Source organism: Hemitrygon akajei, chromosome 31 (assembly GCF_048418815.1).
Source record: "Hemitrygon akajei chromosome 31, sHemAka1.3, whole genome shotgun sequence".
In the NCBI taxonomy this organism is placed as follows: Eukaryota; Metazoa; Chordata; class Chondrichthyes; order Myliobatiformes; family Dasyatidae; genus Hemitrygon; species Hemitrygon akajei.
Genome location: NC_133154.1, coordinates 31266797 through 31283388, shown reverse-complemented (window position 1 = coordinate 31283388; position 16592 = coordinate 31266797). Strand labels below are relative to the sequence as shown.

General features: G+C 44.9%; 1 protein-coding gene across 1 annotated transcript in view; it reads right to left on the bottom strand.

Annotated features, from left to right (window-relative positions):
- Positions 1–16592, bottom strand: part of LOC140719078 (transcription factor MafK-like) — a 58755-nt gene that overhangs the window by 12915 nt on the left and 29248 nt on the right. Inside the window, exon 3 of the mRNA XM_073033454.1 lies at positions 3781–3843. Within this exon, the coding sequence (XP_072889555.1) occupies positions 3781–3813 (33 nt within the window). The 5' untranslated portion in view covers positions 3814–3843. The remainder of the gene's footprint in view (positions 1–3780; positions 3844–16592) is intronic.

The following is a 16592-nucleotide window of genomic DNA, read 5'->3' as shown; positions in this document are numbered from 1 at the left end:
CCAAGACCCTCTGCATCTCTGATGTTTGAACCTTCTTCCCATTTAAATTATAGTCCACGCTAAAATTCCTTTTACCAAAATGCATTAGCATACATTTCTCAACACTGCCACCTTTTTGCCCATTCTTCCAATTTGTCTAATTGCATTGCTTCCTCAGCACTACCTACCCCTCCACCTATCTTTGCATCATCTGCAGACTTAGCCACAAAGCCATCAACTCCATTATCCAAATCATTGGCAAACGATGGGAAAAGTAGCGGTCCCAATACTGGCCCCTGAGTGACACCGCTAGTCACTGGCAGCCAACCAGAAAAAGCCCCCATTATTTCCCACGTGCTGCCTCCTGCCTGACAGCCATTTCTCTATCCATGTCGGTATCTTTCCCGTAATGCCACAGGGTTTTATCTTGTTAAGCAGCTTCATGTGTGGCACTTTGTCAAATGCCTTCTGAAAATCCAAATGTCATATTGAGAGTCTCTGCACTGGACTATGGGACCCTCCTTACAGACTTCAGTTCAGAACGCTATTTGATCATGGTTATTGTTTACATGATTTGGGTTTTTTTTGGGTATTCTACGGTCTTTTGAGTTTCTTTGTTTCGTGGCTGCCTGTAAGGAGACGAATTTGACGGTTGTACAATGTAGACACACTTCGATAATAAATGCACTTTGAACCTTAAACTTCATCAAATAACAATAAACTTGAACTTGAACATCCTGAGAGAGGTTAGACAGACCTGGATTGTTCTCTCTAGGGTGTTAGAGATTGGGTGGAGATCTGATAGAAATGGAGTGGGGGGAAAACTATAGTTTCCTTGACCAACACTGAGGAGGGTGAGAGGCGACTTGGCAGAGCTGTATTTTTATATGTCAGATAAACTTTATTCCTAATAAAAATATCAACAATAGTACAATACTGTAATACCATCAGACATAGCCACAAAATTTGGCCATTTGTCACATTGAGTCTGGTCTACCATTCCACCATGGCTAATTTATTATCCCTCTCAACCCCATTTTTCTGCCTTCTCCCCATAACCTTTGATGTCCTTACTAACCAAAAGCCTATTAAACTCTGTTTTAAATGTACCCAATAAGTTTGCCTCCACAGCTGCCTGTGGCAATGAATTCCAGAGATTCTCCACACTCCGGCTAAAGATATCCCCCTTCATCTCTGTTTTAAATGAAGGTCTTTGTATTCTGGGACTGTGCCCTCTGGTCCTAGACTCCCTCACTGGATGAAGCATCCTCTCCACATCTAAACCTTTCAATATTTGATAGGTTTAAATGAAATCCACCCCCATTCTTCTAAACTCTAGTAAGTACAGGCCCAGAGCCATCAAATACTCATTTATTAAGCCTTTCCATCCCACAATCATTCTTGTGAACCTCCTCTGAACCCTCTCCGACGTCAGCACATTTTCCTTAGTTCCAAGTGGCCTAATTCTTCTCCTAAATCTTGCATATTATGGTCTTAAAGGGCCCCAAACTAATCAAACTACTCCAAGTGCACTCTCTACAATGCCTTAAAAAGCTTCATTGCAACAAGTCTTGTTCTAGCTGTACAAAGGGTAGTTAAAACTACCCAAAGCATTGCTGGCATCAGCCTACTGGCCATCGAGGACATGTATACAGAAAGATGGCCAGAAAAAAATCAGCAATATCATTAAGGACCCCACCTGCCCTGCTCATGAACTGTTTGTCCCATCAGTGAAGAGGAACATAGCATCTGCACCAGGACCACCAGGCTCAAAAACAGTTACTTACCCCAAGCCAGTCTGCACAACACATCCAGCCATTAACCCAGCCCACCACCACCAGATCCACATCAGTCACTCCACCTCCACAGCTCCCTGAGCACCCTTCATACCCGAACATGCACTGCTCTTTTATGCTTGCACTCCACGCCTCACACCTACCCTGACACAGTCACTGCCCTATTGTGTTCCCACGTGCCTTGCTGCTTCTAAGAAGAGTTCCTCTTGCCAAGTCACTTTGTCAGTTTATCATTCTGTTTTACAGGATTGGTTTTTATATTTATGTGTTTATGCTGTTACAATCATTTTGTTCTCCTTTACACTCGTGTGCTGAAGAATAACAATAATCTTGAATATTGAAAACATGCAAATGTCTTTTATTCTTACATTGATAGTCAATAACATTATGTCATGTTCTATCACATTCCTTAAAACCAATAGGACTGTTGCCACACATGGCCTTCCGGGTTGGTATACCACTGCAATTATTGAGGGGCTTCCTCACACACTTGGCGGAGGTGTATAAAATTACGAGCGGCATATATAGGGTGGGCAGCCAGCATCTTTTCCCCAGGATAGCAATGGACATTACCAAAGGCAACCTTTTAAAATAAGTGGAGGAAAGTTTAGAGATATCAGAGGCATTTTTTTTTACACCTGCATTGGGCAGCTCAGTCAGGATGAAGTGTGAGGAAGATGAATATGAGATATGTGACATGGAACAATAAAATAACATTGTGATGACCTATATAAACCCACTCCTTAATCAATCTTACTCTTCTTCCTACATTGCCCATAGCCTTCCATTTTGCCTTCCTGCATGTGTCTCTTCAATATCTCTAATGTATCTACTTCTAACAATACACCTGGCAGCATGTTCCACATACCTAAACCATCCTCTAGGCGATATCTCTGACATCCCCTTTATACATTTCTGTAATCACCCCAAAATTATGCCCCCTTTTAATAGCCATTTCTGCCCTGGGAAGAGGTCTCTGGCTATCCACTTGATCTAAATATCATATACACCTCTGTCAAGTCACCTCTCAACCTCCTTTGCTCCAGGGAGAAAATCACGAGCTCGCTCAACCTTTCCTCATATGACAGGTTCTCCAATCCAGGGAGCATCCTGGCAAACTCCTCTGCACCCTCTCCAAAGCTTCTACATTCTTAAATGAGGCAACCAGAACTGAACACAAAACTCCATGTGTTGCTGACCAGAGTTTTATAGAGCTACATTACCTTGAACTCAATTCTTGAATTCAATTCGCCGACCAATAAAGGCTAACATTTCTTGTACCTACATATCTACCCTCTCAACTTGCTCGGCAACACTGAGGGATCTATGGACGTGGACCCCAAGATCCCTATGTTCCTCCTCATTGCAAAGGACCTTTCATTCAAGTTTGGCCTTCCAAAGTGAATGGCTTCACACTTTTCTAGATTGAACTCCATCTGCCACTTCTCAGCCCAGCTGCACATCCTATCAATGTCCTGTTGTAACCTACTTCTACCTTCTACACTAACCTCAACACCACCAAATTTTTCTGTCATCTGGAAACTAATACCCTCTTGGACTTGTTTCCTTTGGCCCATGAACCTTTCTGACTAATGGAAGATCTTCCCTTCGTTTACTCCCCCTAAAGCCTTTGGCATCTTGTCCACCTCCATCAACTGTCCTCTCCAACGCTTTCTCCCCCAGGGAGAATGATCCCAGCTTCTCCCTTCTCACCATCATTCCTGGAATCCTTCCAGGGGCACTCTTCCAAATTCTCTCTAAAGACTACCACAGCTTCATCAAAAATCGGTGAGCACTATCGGACTTGGTACTCTGGCCGTGGTCCAAGTGGAAAAAAAGCTCCACTGTTGTACTTTATAACATCTTAAAAAAAGGTGTGTTGGGGCATTAAAATGAAATAGTCTGGAAAATCTGTTAACCCACCACCAGAGCTCCAACATGCCAGATTACAATGAAGAATTACACAGGGGCAAATGACACAGCTGAGTAAAAGTTCCACCATTACCTTCAATGCCTTGCTTTCTCGGTTGGCGCTCATACTGCAATGAACTTGACCGGAACACACTCCCTGGATCAAAGAAGAAGGCAACAGGTCAGCTATCAGTTCACAACACAGTAGTGTAGCAGTTAACAGAATGTTTTACAGCACCGACGATCAGGGTTGAACTCTCCCATTAACTGTAAGGAGCTCATACATTCTCCCTGTGACCGTGCGGGTTTCTTCCCAGTGCTCCAGTTTCCTCCCACATTACACAGACGTACAGGTTAGGGTTAGTATGTCGTGGGCCTGCAACGTTGGTGCCTGAAGCAAGGAACACCTGCAGGCTACCCCCAGCACATCCTCAGTCTGTGTTAGTAATTGGTGCAGAACGATGCACATCATTGTATGTTTCGAAGTATGTGTGACAGATGAAGCTAATCTTTAACACCCGTCAAGTCTTCCAGGCAACGCTGCTGACATCACTTCCAGTGTGACTCCAGCCCCCACCGACAAGATAACCAATCCCCTTCCCCACCATTCCCACATGGCTCGCATGCAAGCCTTCCTCCAAGTTAAATTGACTTCCAGTGTACGAGTGAGTGGTTGAATTGGGGAGGGGGCGCGGGCAGTTGTTAGTAAAGTGGGAATAGCATGGGAGCAGAGTCAGGGCTGATTGATGGTCAACATGGTCCAGGTGGGGCAAAGGGCCTGTCTTTGTGTGATCTGGAACTCCATCAGGTCAGTCACAATCCTATCGATTGGTAGAGGGACATATCACATACGCAGGAGAAAGTCAGCAATCAGGCAGTACCTATGGAAAGGAATAAACATTCAGTGCTTTGAGCTGAGACTCTGCATCAAGACTGGAAAGCAAGGCAAGGAACCCAGAGTAAGATTGTGTGTGTGGGGGGGGTGGGGGAGGAGGGGTAGGAGTACCAGCTGGCAGGTGATAGTGCGTGACCAGGTGTGAGAAGACAGAACACCCTGTTTCTTGCATTAGACTCCCGCCTCCAATTCCAGATTTAATGTGGTTGAAAGGGGCGTTTGTCCCTGACTTAAGTCCAAACTTTCCTTCTTTGCATTGATAGTGTAAAAAGGAGGAGCTGTGAATGCCTGGGAAGTTTCTGAGAACAAAAGATAAGCTGACATTCAGTCACCAAAAAAAAAACCTTATTCTAAATTCAGCAACGGAAAACATTTTGCCAGGAATTCTGGTCCAACAGAGAGCGAGGAAAGTCACCTATTTTGTCCATCCACTGCTCTACCAGGTAAGACCAGCCTACTTTAAAAACTTGGTAACTTCTGGTTTGACCTGGAGTTTGAGGAGATTCGGTACGTCACTAAAGACTCCAGCAAATTTCTACAGATGTACCACAGATAGCATTCTAACTGATTGCATCAGCACCTGGTATTGAGGGGCCAATGCACATGAAAAAGCTGCAGAGGATTGTAAACTCAGCCCACTCTATCACGGGCACGGGCATCAAAGGCCGTTTCAAAAGGTGATGTTTCAAAGACGCAGCATAAGTTTTTAAGGACCCCCACCACCCAGGACGGGCCTTCTTATTACTACTATCAGGGAGGAAGTACAGGATACTAAAGACATGTACTCAAAATTTTAGGGACTGCTTCTCTGCCAACAGATTTCTGAATGGACCGTGAACCCATGGTCCTCACTATTTGTTCTATATAATATGTGCCCCTTTGCCCCTTTTTGTGTCAGTAAAACTAGCTTCTCTGGGCTTAGTAGCAAAGTCACACGTGAAGGCCAGGAGTTGGACTTGCTTGTCAGAGCTTATTTGAGATGCATGTTATTTGGGAGCATTTAATAGGGTAGTGGGAGCTTATTTCCACTACCATACAACCCCCCCCCCCACCCACTATAACAACCTTAAAGAACCTATTTATGTATTTATTTGTATAAAATATATAATAAATTACAATAAGATATAAATATTTTTCTCACTGTAATTCATAATATATTTTATGTATTCCAATGTACTACTGACTCAAAACAATTTTCACAACATATATCATTGAAAATAAAACTGATTCTGGTCAAACAGACTTACAGCATTGCTTTGTAAAACCCAACATGCCATGTTTGTCTGCTCAGAACTAATTATGAGTTACGACACAGAGCGTCTAGTTCAAGTCACAGCATAAAATAAAATGTGCAGATTAATCAAAAACAGAAGTGGTCTTTAATCAGGAGCAGAAGCTCATGTTTGTTCAGCATTCCCCATCTTCATAGATAACAAGCTTAAAATTCTTCAACACAAAGTAAATTTATGATCAAAGTACATATATATGTCGCCATATACTACCCCAAAATCCATTTTCTTGTGGGCATTCACAGTAAATACAAAGAAACATTATAGAATAAATGAAGAACGCACATGAAAAACCTACCAACGTACAAAAGATGGCCAACTGTAAATGCAAAAAAGAGAATAATAATTAAATAAGCAATAAATATCAAAAATGTGTTTATGAACTGTGGACTTTTTTCCAGACTTACAGTTTTTTTATTCTGTGTGGTTTTTTTTCACCCGTTTCTTTTCTATTTTGTTGTGCACGGGAGGAGTTTTGGGGTTGATATTCTTGTTCAATATGTGGGGGGGGGTGTTGGCGTTCCTGTTCCCTTTTGTGCGGGCGGGGGGGTTGGGGATTGATGATTGGGATGCCGTTCTTCTGTGTGTGGGGAGGAGAGTGGGTCTGATGTTTCTCGCTGAACGATTTTCATGTTCTTTCTTTGTTTTGTGGCCATCTGGAGAAGACAAATCTCAGAGTTGTACAGGGATGCATACTTTGATAATAAATGAACCTTTAAACTTTTGAATACGAGTTGTAGGGTCCTTAAAAGTAAATCCACAGTTTCTCCATAGGTTGTGGAATCAGTTCAGTGTTGAGGTGAGTGAAGTTATCCCTTTTGGTTCAAGAGCCTGATGATTGAGGGGTAATAACTATTCTACAACCGAGTGGTATTGGACTTGAGGCTCCGATACCTCATTCCTGATGGCAGTAGTGAGAAGAGAGCTTAATGCCAAGCTAGCAATTCAAACTCTACTGTAGCTTCTGAATACAGAGGGTCTGCGTCAAAGAGAAATTTTGTTTTTGTCTTAAAACTAAACTTTATTCAAAGTAAAAAGTATTTACAAAAGAAAAAATGGTTTAAAGATTCTACATTTGTAGTCATTATAGTCAATAGAGATTCAGATTTAGTTCATTATGTGCATTGAAACATACAGTGAAATGCATTGTTGGTGTTAACAACCAACACACCCAAGAATGTGTTGAGGGCAGCCCGCAAATGTCGCCACACATTCTGGTGCCAACACAAGATGCCCACCACGTTCAGCAGAATACAACAATACAACAAAGCAGAACATACTAAGTGTCAAAACAACAACAGGAAAACAGAACCCATTGCAAACCTCTCTCCCACCAACGCACATATACAATCCTCCAACCCCAGGACAGACCGTACTCTGCCTTCGGCCTCCAGCGGACTTGTGAATGAATACACTCAGTAGTGTTAACTTATTTTTATGCCGCAGACTGTTGCCACTTACGTGGCCCCTGGTGGCGTAACACTTTGTTAGTGCCAGTTGTAAGATCAGGGTTCAATTCCTGCCACTGTTGGTAAGGAGCTTACATGTTCCCCCCATGACCACGCGGGTTTCTTGCAGGTGCTCAAGTTTCCTCCTCCATCCCAAAGATATACGAGTTAGGGTAGGTACGTAGTGGGCATCTAGGTTGGCATTGGAAGCATGGTAACATTTGTGGACCACCTACAGCACAGCCCTGATGCATTTCACTGTATATCTCAATGTTTGCATCAAATAAAGATAATCTGATCAAGCCTAATGCCCTTTCATTGTCCAGCAGGTTTTGCCATCTGATTTGGCCCTTCCATGTGTGGGAGCAGGAAGAGCCCAGACTGCGGTCCTTTCCCTCATACCTTTTGCACTGTCTGCGCCAAGCTGCAGTGCCACCCCCGTCAGCACGTCACAGTGCACCCATCAGCATCACTGAGCAAACTCGCAAGAAGCACTGCCACAAGAAAGCAGCATTCATCATCAAGGACTCGGCCATCGTGGATAACTTCACTTACCTCAACACTACCAACTCACTTTCAAGGTCTCTACAATTCATACTCTCAGTACTATATGAATGTGTTCATTTATTATTTGCATGTTTGTCTTCACTTGCACATTGATTGTACAGTCTTTGTGAGGAGTTTTTCATTGATCCTATTGTATTTCTTAGTTTTACTATGAATGCCTGCAAGGAAATGAATGTTAAGGCAGTAAATAGTGACCTATACATACATTGATCATAAATTTACAATCAGCAGCATTCCCTTACGGATATTTTGCTCCGCTGGAAGACCAACAAGTTTCATGCAGACCAGAGGGTTTGCCCATCAAAATTCAGTACATATGTGTTCCTAAAATACTCTCTATCCTGAGCTCAACAGATTGGCACAATCACGGAGAGAGCACGCAAACAGCTATACAGTCGGCCCTCCTCATCCGCGGATTCCGTATGCGCGGATTCAACCAACCGCGGATCGGGAAAATCCAGAAGTTCTATCTCCAGCAATCGTTGTTTGAGCATGTACAGACTATTTTTTCTTGTCATTTTCCCTAAACAATACAGTATAACAACTATTTACATAGCATTTACATTATATTAGGTATTATAAGTAATCTAGAGATGATTTAAAAGTGCAGGCAGTCCCCGGGTTATGAACAAGTTCCGTTCCTAAGTCCGTCTTTAAGTCGGATTTGAAGTTGGAACAGGTACATCCGGTATTATGTAGCCTCAGTTAGAAACATAGAAACATAGAAAATAGGTGCAGGAGTAGGCCCTTTGGCCCTTCAAGCCTGCACCGACATTCAGTATGATCCTGGCTGATCATCCAACTCAGAACCCTGTACCTGCTTTCTCTCCATACCCCCTGATCCCTTTAGCCACAAGGGCCATATCTAACTTCCTCTTAAATATAGCCAATGAACCGGCCTCAACTGTTTCCTGTGGCAGAGAATTCCACAGATTCACTACTCTCTGTGTGAAGAAGTTTTTCCTCATCTCGGTCCTAAAAGGCTTCCCCTTTATCCTTAAACTGTGACCCCTCGTTCTGGACTTCCCCAATATCGGAAATAATCTTCCTGCATCTAGCCTGTCCAATCCCTTTAGAATTTTATACATTTCAATAAGATTCCCTCTCAATCTTCTAAATTCCAGTGAGTATAAGCCTAGTCGATCCAGTCTTTCTTCATATGAAAGTCCTGCCTTCCCAGGAATCAATCTGGTGAACCTTCTCTGTACTCCCTCTATGGCAAGAATGTCTTTCCTCAGATTAGGGGACCAAAACTGCACACAATATTCTAGGTGCGGTCTCACCAAGGCCTTGTACAACTGCAGTAGAACCTCCCTGCTCCTGTACTCAAATCCTTTTGCTATGAATGCCAACATACCATTTGCCTTTTTCACCGCCTGCTGTACCTGCATGCCCACCTTCAATGACTGGTGTACAATGACACCCAGGTCTCGTTGCATCTCCCCTTTTCCTAATCGGCCACCGTTCAGATAATAATCTGTTTTCCTGTTCTTGCAACCAAAGTGGATAACCTCACATTTATCCACATTAAATCGCATCTGCCATGAATTCACCCACTCACCTAACCTATCCAAGTCGCCCTGCATCCTCTTAGCATCCTCCTCACAGCTAACACCGCCGCCCAGCTTCGTGTCATCCGCAAACTTGGAGATGCTGCATTTAATTCCCTCATCTAAATCATTAATATATATTGTAAACAACTGGGGTCCCAGCACTGAGCCTTGCAGTACCCCACTAGTCACTGCCTGCCATTCTGAAAAGGTCCCGTTTACTCCCACTCTTTGCTTCCTGTCTGTTAGCAAAACGTTTGTCTTAGTATATAGTATATATTTTACCTTTCTATGCATATAAAACACTTAAGAAACATAAGTATTTCAATAATTAAACCACTACCTTGCTTAGTAATAATTGTAGCTTTCATCGGGGCAGGGCCTTTCAAATGCTCCATTAAAATTGTTCTGATCATTGACTGACTGTAGTCTATCGCTTTTCCAATGACCGATGGCGTTTCACCTCTTTCCGATCGCTTTATTACTTCCACTTTATTTTCAAACGCGATCGTGATTATTTTCATGAACAGAAACACTGCGGATTCAGAGGTCCGCTGCCAGGTCCTAATGTCCACCGCACGGAGACAAGTGAAATAAGGTCTGGGGTTCCACTGGGTCCTAAAGACCACCGCATTGAGACAGATTAAATAAGGGACTTGAGCATCCGCGTTTTTGGTATCTGCAGGTGGTCCCAGAATCAATCCCCCATGGATAAGGAGGGCCGACTGTATTTCATTTGGAGTTGGAGGAGATTTGACGTGTTCACCAAAGACTCTAGAAAATTTCTACAGATTTGGAGAGCATTCTGACAGGTTGTACCGTCATCTGGTATGGAGGCACCTTTGCACAAGATTGGGAAAAGCTGCGGAGGGCTATAGGCTCAGCCAGCTCCACCATCGAGGATATCTTCAAAAAGGTGATGCCTCAAAAATGCAACGCCCATCAATCCCCTAGGACATGCTCTCTTCTCATCACTAGCATCAGAAAGGAGGTGCAGGAGGCTGAAGACTCACACAAAATTTTAGAAACAGCTTATTTCCCTCCATCAGCAGAGTTCTAAACAGATAATGAACCTATGAACAGTACCTAAATATTTTTTTGCTCTCCATATTTAACATTGTTAACATATTTCTTATTATAAATTATAGTATATATTATGCATTGCACAGTACTTCTGCTACAAAGCAACAAATTCCAAGACATATGTCAACTGACAATAAAGGTGATTCTGATTATGAGCTTGGAGTTCCTGGACCACGAAGTCATTCTCCCAAATTAAACTTTCTTTTTTTTCCGGCTCAAATGTTTCTTAACGGACCAAGAGCTTGAAGTGTTAACAAGCCTGGAACTATTGTTGCTTTCAATTGAAGAGAAACAGAAAGAAAAAAGCACATATTTGACATGTTCATTTTTACCCTGTCTGTCTGCCAAAGAGTAAGACTGCCAATGATCTAAACAGGGGCCTCTTCTATGTTCCTACTGAGCTTAGCTAACCCATTACAGATCAGACGGCAGAACTGGGCCTGGGTTGGTTTGTAACCACACCAGCATTAGAAGTTCTAAACCTTATTTGGTAATACTTAAAACCACACCCCTAAATGAGTTTTTGATCGCTTCCCTGAATGTCTCTGTGGTTCAGCTTCAGCTTCAGAGAATCCGCCTTTCCCTGGGTGTTCTGCTTCATAGTGACATTTTGTAAGCAGAAGGCTGATTATTGCTTTTTGTGGAAGTGGGCACTCAAGGCATCTCTGTACAAAATCACGTGAAAATCATAGTAATACAGACCTTTCAGCATCCTCATCTTATCAATGTCGACCAAGTGGCTTCAGTGGAATTGATGTCAAGACTGGGCTTAGCATGGTAGGATAGCAGCTAGCGTAACGTTTTACAGTGCTGGTGTAAGAACAGGGTTCAATTCCCACCTCCACCTGTAAGGAGTTTGTACTTTCTCCCTGAGACCTTGCGAGTTTCCTCAAGCATTCCAAAGACATGTGCATTCGGGTTAGTACGTTGTGGGCTTGCTATTTAGCAACTGTAAGCATGGTGACAAATTGCGGGCTGCCCCCAGCACACCTCAGACTCCGTCAATCACTGACTACAAAGCGACACACTACACTGGATGCTTCGATCTGGTCACTTTGACCACGTCATGGTCACTGAAACGGCCCAGAATGGCAGCTGTAGGGGTCTTAAGGTAGGGTGATGCGATGGTCACCTGGTAATGTGGTGGAGAATTCCACTAGCTCTCTACACGCAACGTTTCTGTCATTTAGTCATTTTCTAGGATTTCAATGCTTCCAAATTTCCAAATCCTCCCTTGAAGAAGGTGGTGGTGAGCTGCCGTCGTAAACCTCTCTGGTCCTTCTGGTGAAGGTGCTCCTTCGGTGCTGCTTGGCAGAGGGGTGTGGAGAGCTGAGAGCGTGTTCAAAGGTTCAATTTATTATCAATGTATGAATGCAGAATACAGCTCTGAGATTCGTTTTCTCCAGATAGCCACAGAATACAGAAAACTATAGAAGCGGTTGAAAGAAAGACATCAATCACCATCATGAAAAGATAAAGAAACAAAACCTCACAAATCCCAAAGACACCATCCTCTCCCTCGCACGAAACCTAAAAGATCAGATTCAGATTTTAGAAATCAGCAACAACGGAGGGAGCGGCAATATATTTCCAAAGCAGAATGGTGCACAACCTGGAGGAAGCCTTACCCTTCCTGGTGGTACAAGTTATCACGTTACAGTAATGAGTACAATCCACGAAGTACCACAGGCCACACAGAGGGTGTGAGCTGGGGATGTATGAGAGAGAAGGTGGATGGGTGGCAAGGGAGGGGGAATAAAGTAAGAAGATGGAAGGTGACAGGAGGAAGGGGTAAAGGCTGAAGAAGGAGGAATCTGATGGAAGACAAGAGTAAGGGAGAAAGGGAAGAAGAAGAGACACCAGAGGGAGTTGATGGGCAGATGAGAACAGAGTGATAAGAGGGTAATTAGAACATGGAATGAAGAAAAGAGACAGAAAGGGGAGGGAGGAGAATTTACCGGAAGTTAGAGAAGTTGATATTCGTGGCATCGGTTACAATCTATCTAAATGGAATACGAGGCGCTGCTCCCCTCATTGTGGCAGTATAGGATTCTGTGTACAGTCATGTCAGAATGGGAATGGGAAGTAGAAAAGTAAAGGGTGGCCACCAGGAGATCCCGATGTTTGCGCCAGGCAGAACAAAAGTGCTTGATGAAGCAGACCCAAACTACGTCAGAATCCTCAAGCACGCCAACATCTCTCACACAGAGGATCTAAAAGGATCATGTTAAAAGGAGGGCAAAGAGCCTGACAGCATTGGGAATGGAACCAACACTTAAGCAACTGAAGGGACAGCTGCCAATGGAACATAGAACAGTACAGCACAGGAACAGGCCCTTCGGCCCACAATGTTGTGCTAAACCAGCTAAAAAGCAAATCAAAAACACCCGAACACTAATCCCTCCTACCTACACCATGTCCATATCTCTCCATCTTCCTCATATTTATCTATTTAAACGTCACTTCAAAGCCTCTAATGTATTTGTCTCTACTGCCATACCAAGCAGGGCATTCCAGGCATCCGCCACTCTCCGAGTAAAAAACTTACCCCCCACATCCCCTTTGAACCTATCCCCTCTCACCTCCAATGCATACCCTCTAGTATTTGACATTTCAACTCTGAGAAACAGATACTGTCTATCTGCTCTATCTATACCTCTCATAATCTTATAAACCAATCTCAGATCTTCCCTCAGCCTCTGCCACTCCAGAGAAAACAACTTGTTTGTCCAACTTTTTGTGATAGCACTCCAAACTAAGCCTCTCTGGACATCCAAGGTTCTCTCATCTTTCCATCCCTGTCCTTCCTTCCAGTAGGAACATACAGTACATTTCCTGTAATTTGTACAATTGGTCTTTACACACCTTCTACATGCATGATGTGGACTTATCAGTAAGAAAGGTGTTGCAAATGAACTCTTCTCAATTCTTGCCTAATGCCTTTGTAATTTACCCTAACCAATTTGAAACTCTCCCACAAGGAGCATACCTACCCTAAAAGTTAAGGAGTTGTGGTCACTGTTCCCTAACTACCCACCCACTGAAAGGTCAGTCACTTGGCCAGGCTCATTACCCAACACTGGGTCCAGTGCAGGTCCTCTCATTGGGCCATGCACATATTGATTTAAGAAACCCTCCTGGATTCACTTAACAAATTCACCCCATCTAAACCCCTTACACTAAGAAAGCCCCAATTTATATTAGGGAAGTTGAAGTCCACATAACACCCTATTATTTTTACAGATTTCCTTAATCTGATTACATGTCTGTTCTTCAGTGTCCCGGTGGCTATTGGGAGGTCAGTAGTACAATCTCAACAGAGTGATTGCACCCTTCCTATACTTCTGAGTTCTAACCAAATGGACTCAGAGTCAGAACCCTCCATTATGTCTCCCCTGAATGCAGCTGCAATATTGTCCCTGATTAGTAGTGCAAATCCCTTCCCTCTTTTACCTCCTTCACTATGAAAACTTCAAAAACCTGGTACACTAATCACCCATTCCTGCCCCTTTCGCAGCCAAGTTTCAGTAATGGCCACAACATCGTAGTTCCGTGTACTGATCCGTGCTCTAAGTTCATCACCCTTACCCATAATACTCATAGCATTAAAATATACACACTTCAATTGAATCAGGGTAAGTTCAAGAGACTGCAGCTGATGACTACAGGAGCAGTAGTTTTTGAGGTGTTGTAGCAAGGTGGATAGACAATGGACATTTGGGTAATTGTCTTTTGACAACAACCCTCCACTTTGTTATTTCACAACAATAGCTGCCTTTCAAAATATTTCACGGTTGAGACTTTCTTTTAAATTGGTAAGCCAAACTTCCTGTAAGTGAGCACGTAGGCAAGCCCATTGTGAAGCACAAGTGATGTGTGGATTGGCAAGGTAGTAAGTTTGCAAAGGACACAAAATTAGACGGGGAAGGTGGTTATAGCAGAATTATGATCAACTGGGTAAGTTGGTAGACTTATAGCAAGTACAGGTTAAATCAGATATTGCAGTTTGGGATGAGAAATTGTGATAAGACTTTCACATGAATGGAGGGTCCTACGGGGTGTTGTGGAACAGAAAGATCTAGGGGTACAAGTATGTGGTTCCCTGAAATGGCATCACAGTTAGTCAGGGCGATAAAGAAGTCTTAGCATTTTCCCCTTCTTCAGTCAAGGCACTGATGCACCATCAATAACTCTCGGAGAAGGGAGGCTTTTATTAGCAACAGAAGAGACCACAACATTCTGGAGACTGAGGGGGGAGCAGTGCCTCCAATCGCCTTTATACAGGGGTCTGTGGGAGGAGCCACAGGAGCAGTCAGCAGAGGGGCGTGTCCAGACAGGTATATTTAGTTTACCACAAGCACTGAGCTTAGAAACTGGGATGTCATGTTACAGAGGTACACACTGTGCTAAAGGCCTTCATCAATCAAGACACTGAGTGTAGGCTATTGGGATGTTATTCTGTATTTGTACAAGATGGTGGTGAGGCTGCATTTGGATTATTGTATTCAGTTTTGAGCTTATAGAAATTTGCCACTAGGCCGGAAAAAGTATAGAAAAGATTCACAAGGATTTCACCATGACTTGAGGGACCGAGTTAAGGAGAGATGTTGAGCAGGTTAAGACTACATTCATTGGAGCATGGTGGAATAAGGGCCGATCTTATAATATCACAAGAGGTATAGATACGGTTAATGCACCGTCTTTTCCCACCATTGTTGAGGAAATCAGAGGGGCTAGGTTTTAAGCAAGAAGGGAGGAAGGTAATGAAAAACTGAGGGGCAATTTGATCCATATGTGAACTGAACTGCCAGAGGAAATGGTTGAGGCGGTAGATTTAGAATAATTCAATGGATCTATTTTAGTCCAAGTTACCATCCACCAATGGGGAAATTGTTCAAGATCAATTAATTTGGGACCCTAATTCCCAACCAATCAGTTTCTAGATCCACAGTAAAAATCACTAGCCATCAATCATTTGCATCTTCCCCATCTGAACCAGCCTAAGTAATCATTCTGGAATTCTCAAATACAGGCTACTCACACCCCACCCCCCCACACCCAAATCTTATGGCTTCTCAGGTTACAGAAATGTTCCCTTACAATATTCACAAATCATTATCCAAATATAATTGACAACCCATGGTTGGCTCCATTACGCCAAGACGCCTGAAGCATTGAGTAAGGTTAAAATTGTTGAATAGGTGTTCAGTGCCTCCTGCCCGCGGCTGACTGGTTTCCCTCTCTTCTCGCTACGTCCGTTGGGCGGGTGGTGCAGGAGTCCTGGGTCCCACACTGCCAGGTTCAGAAGCAGTTGTTGCCCTGCAGCCATCGGACTCCTGGACAGGCTCCACCCGCCCCAGCGCTGGGCAGGCTCCACCCGCCCCAGGGCTGAGCAGGCTCCACCCACCCCAGCGCTGAGCAGGCTCCACCCGCCCCAGCGCTGGGCAGGCTCCACCCGCCCCAGGGCCGAGCAGGCTCCACCCGCCCCAGGGCCGGACAGGCTCCACCCGCCCCAGGGCCGGACAGGCTCCACCCGCCCCAGGGCCGGGCAGGCTCCACCCACCCCAGCGCTGAGCAGGCTCCACCCGCCCCAGCGCTGGGCAGGCTCCACCCGCCCCAGGGCCGAGCAGGCTCCACCCGCCCCAGGGCCGGACAGGCTCCACTCGCCCCAGGGCCGGACAGGCTCCACCCGCCCCAGGGCCGGACAGGCTCCACTCGCCCCAGCGCCGGGCAGGCTCCACTCGCCCCAGTGCCGGACAGGCTCCACCCGCCCCAGCGCTGAGCAGGCTCCACTCGCCCCAGCGCTGGGCTCCACTCGCCCCAGCGCCGGGCAGGCTCCACCCGCCCCAGCACTGGGCAGGCTCCACTCGCCCCAGCGCTGGACAGGCTCCACTCGCCCCAGCGCTGGGCAGGCTCCACTCGCCCCAGCGCTGGGCTCCACTCGCCCCAGCGCCGGGCAGGCTCCACCCGCCCCAGCGCTGGACAGGCTCCACTCGCCCCAGCGCTGGGCAGGCTCCACTCGCCCCAGCGCTGAACAGGCTCCACAGCTGTGGCCTCACTTTCAGGTCTCCGCA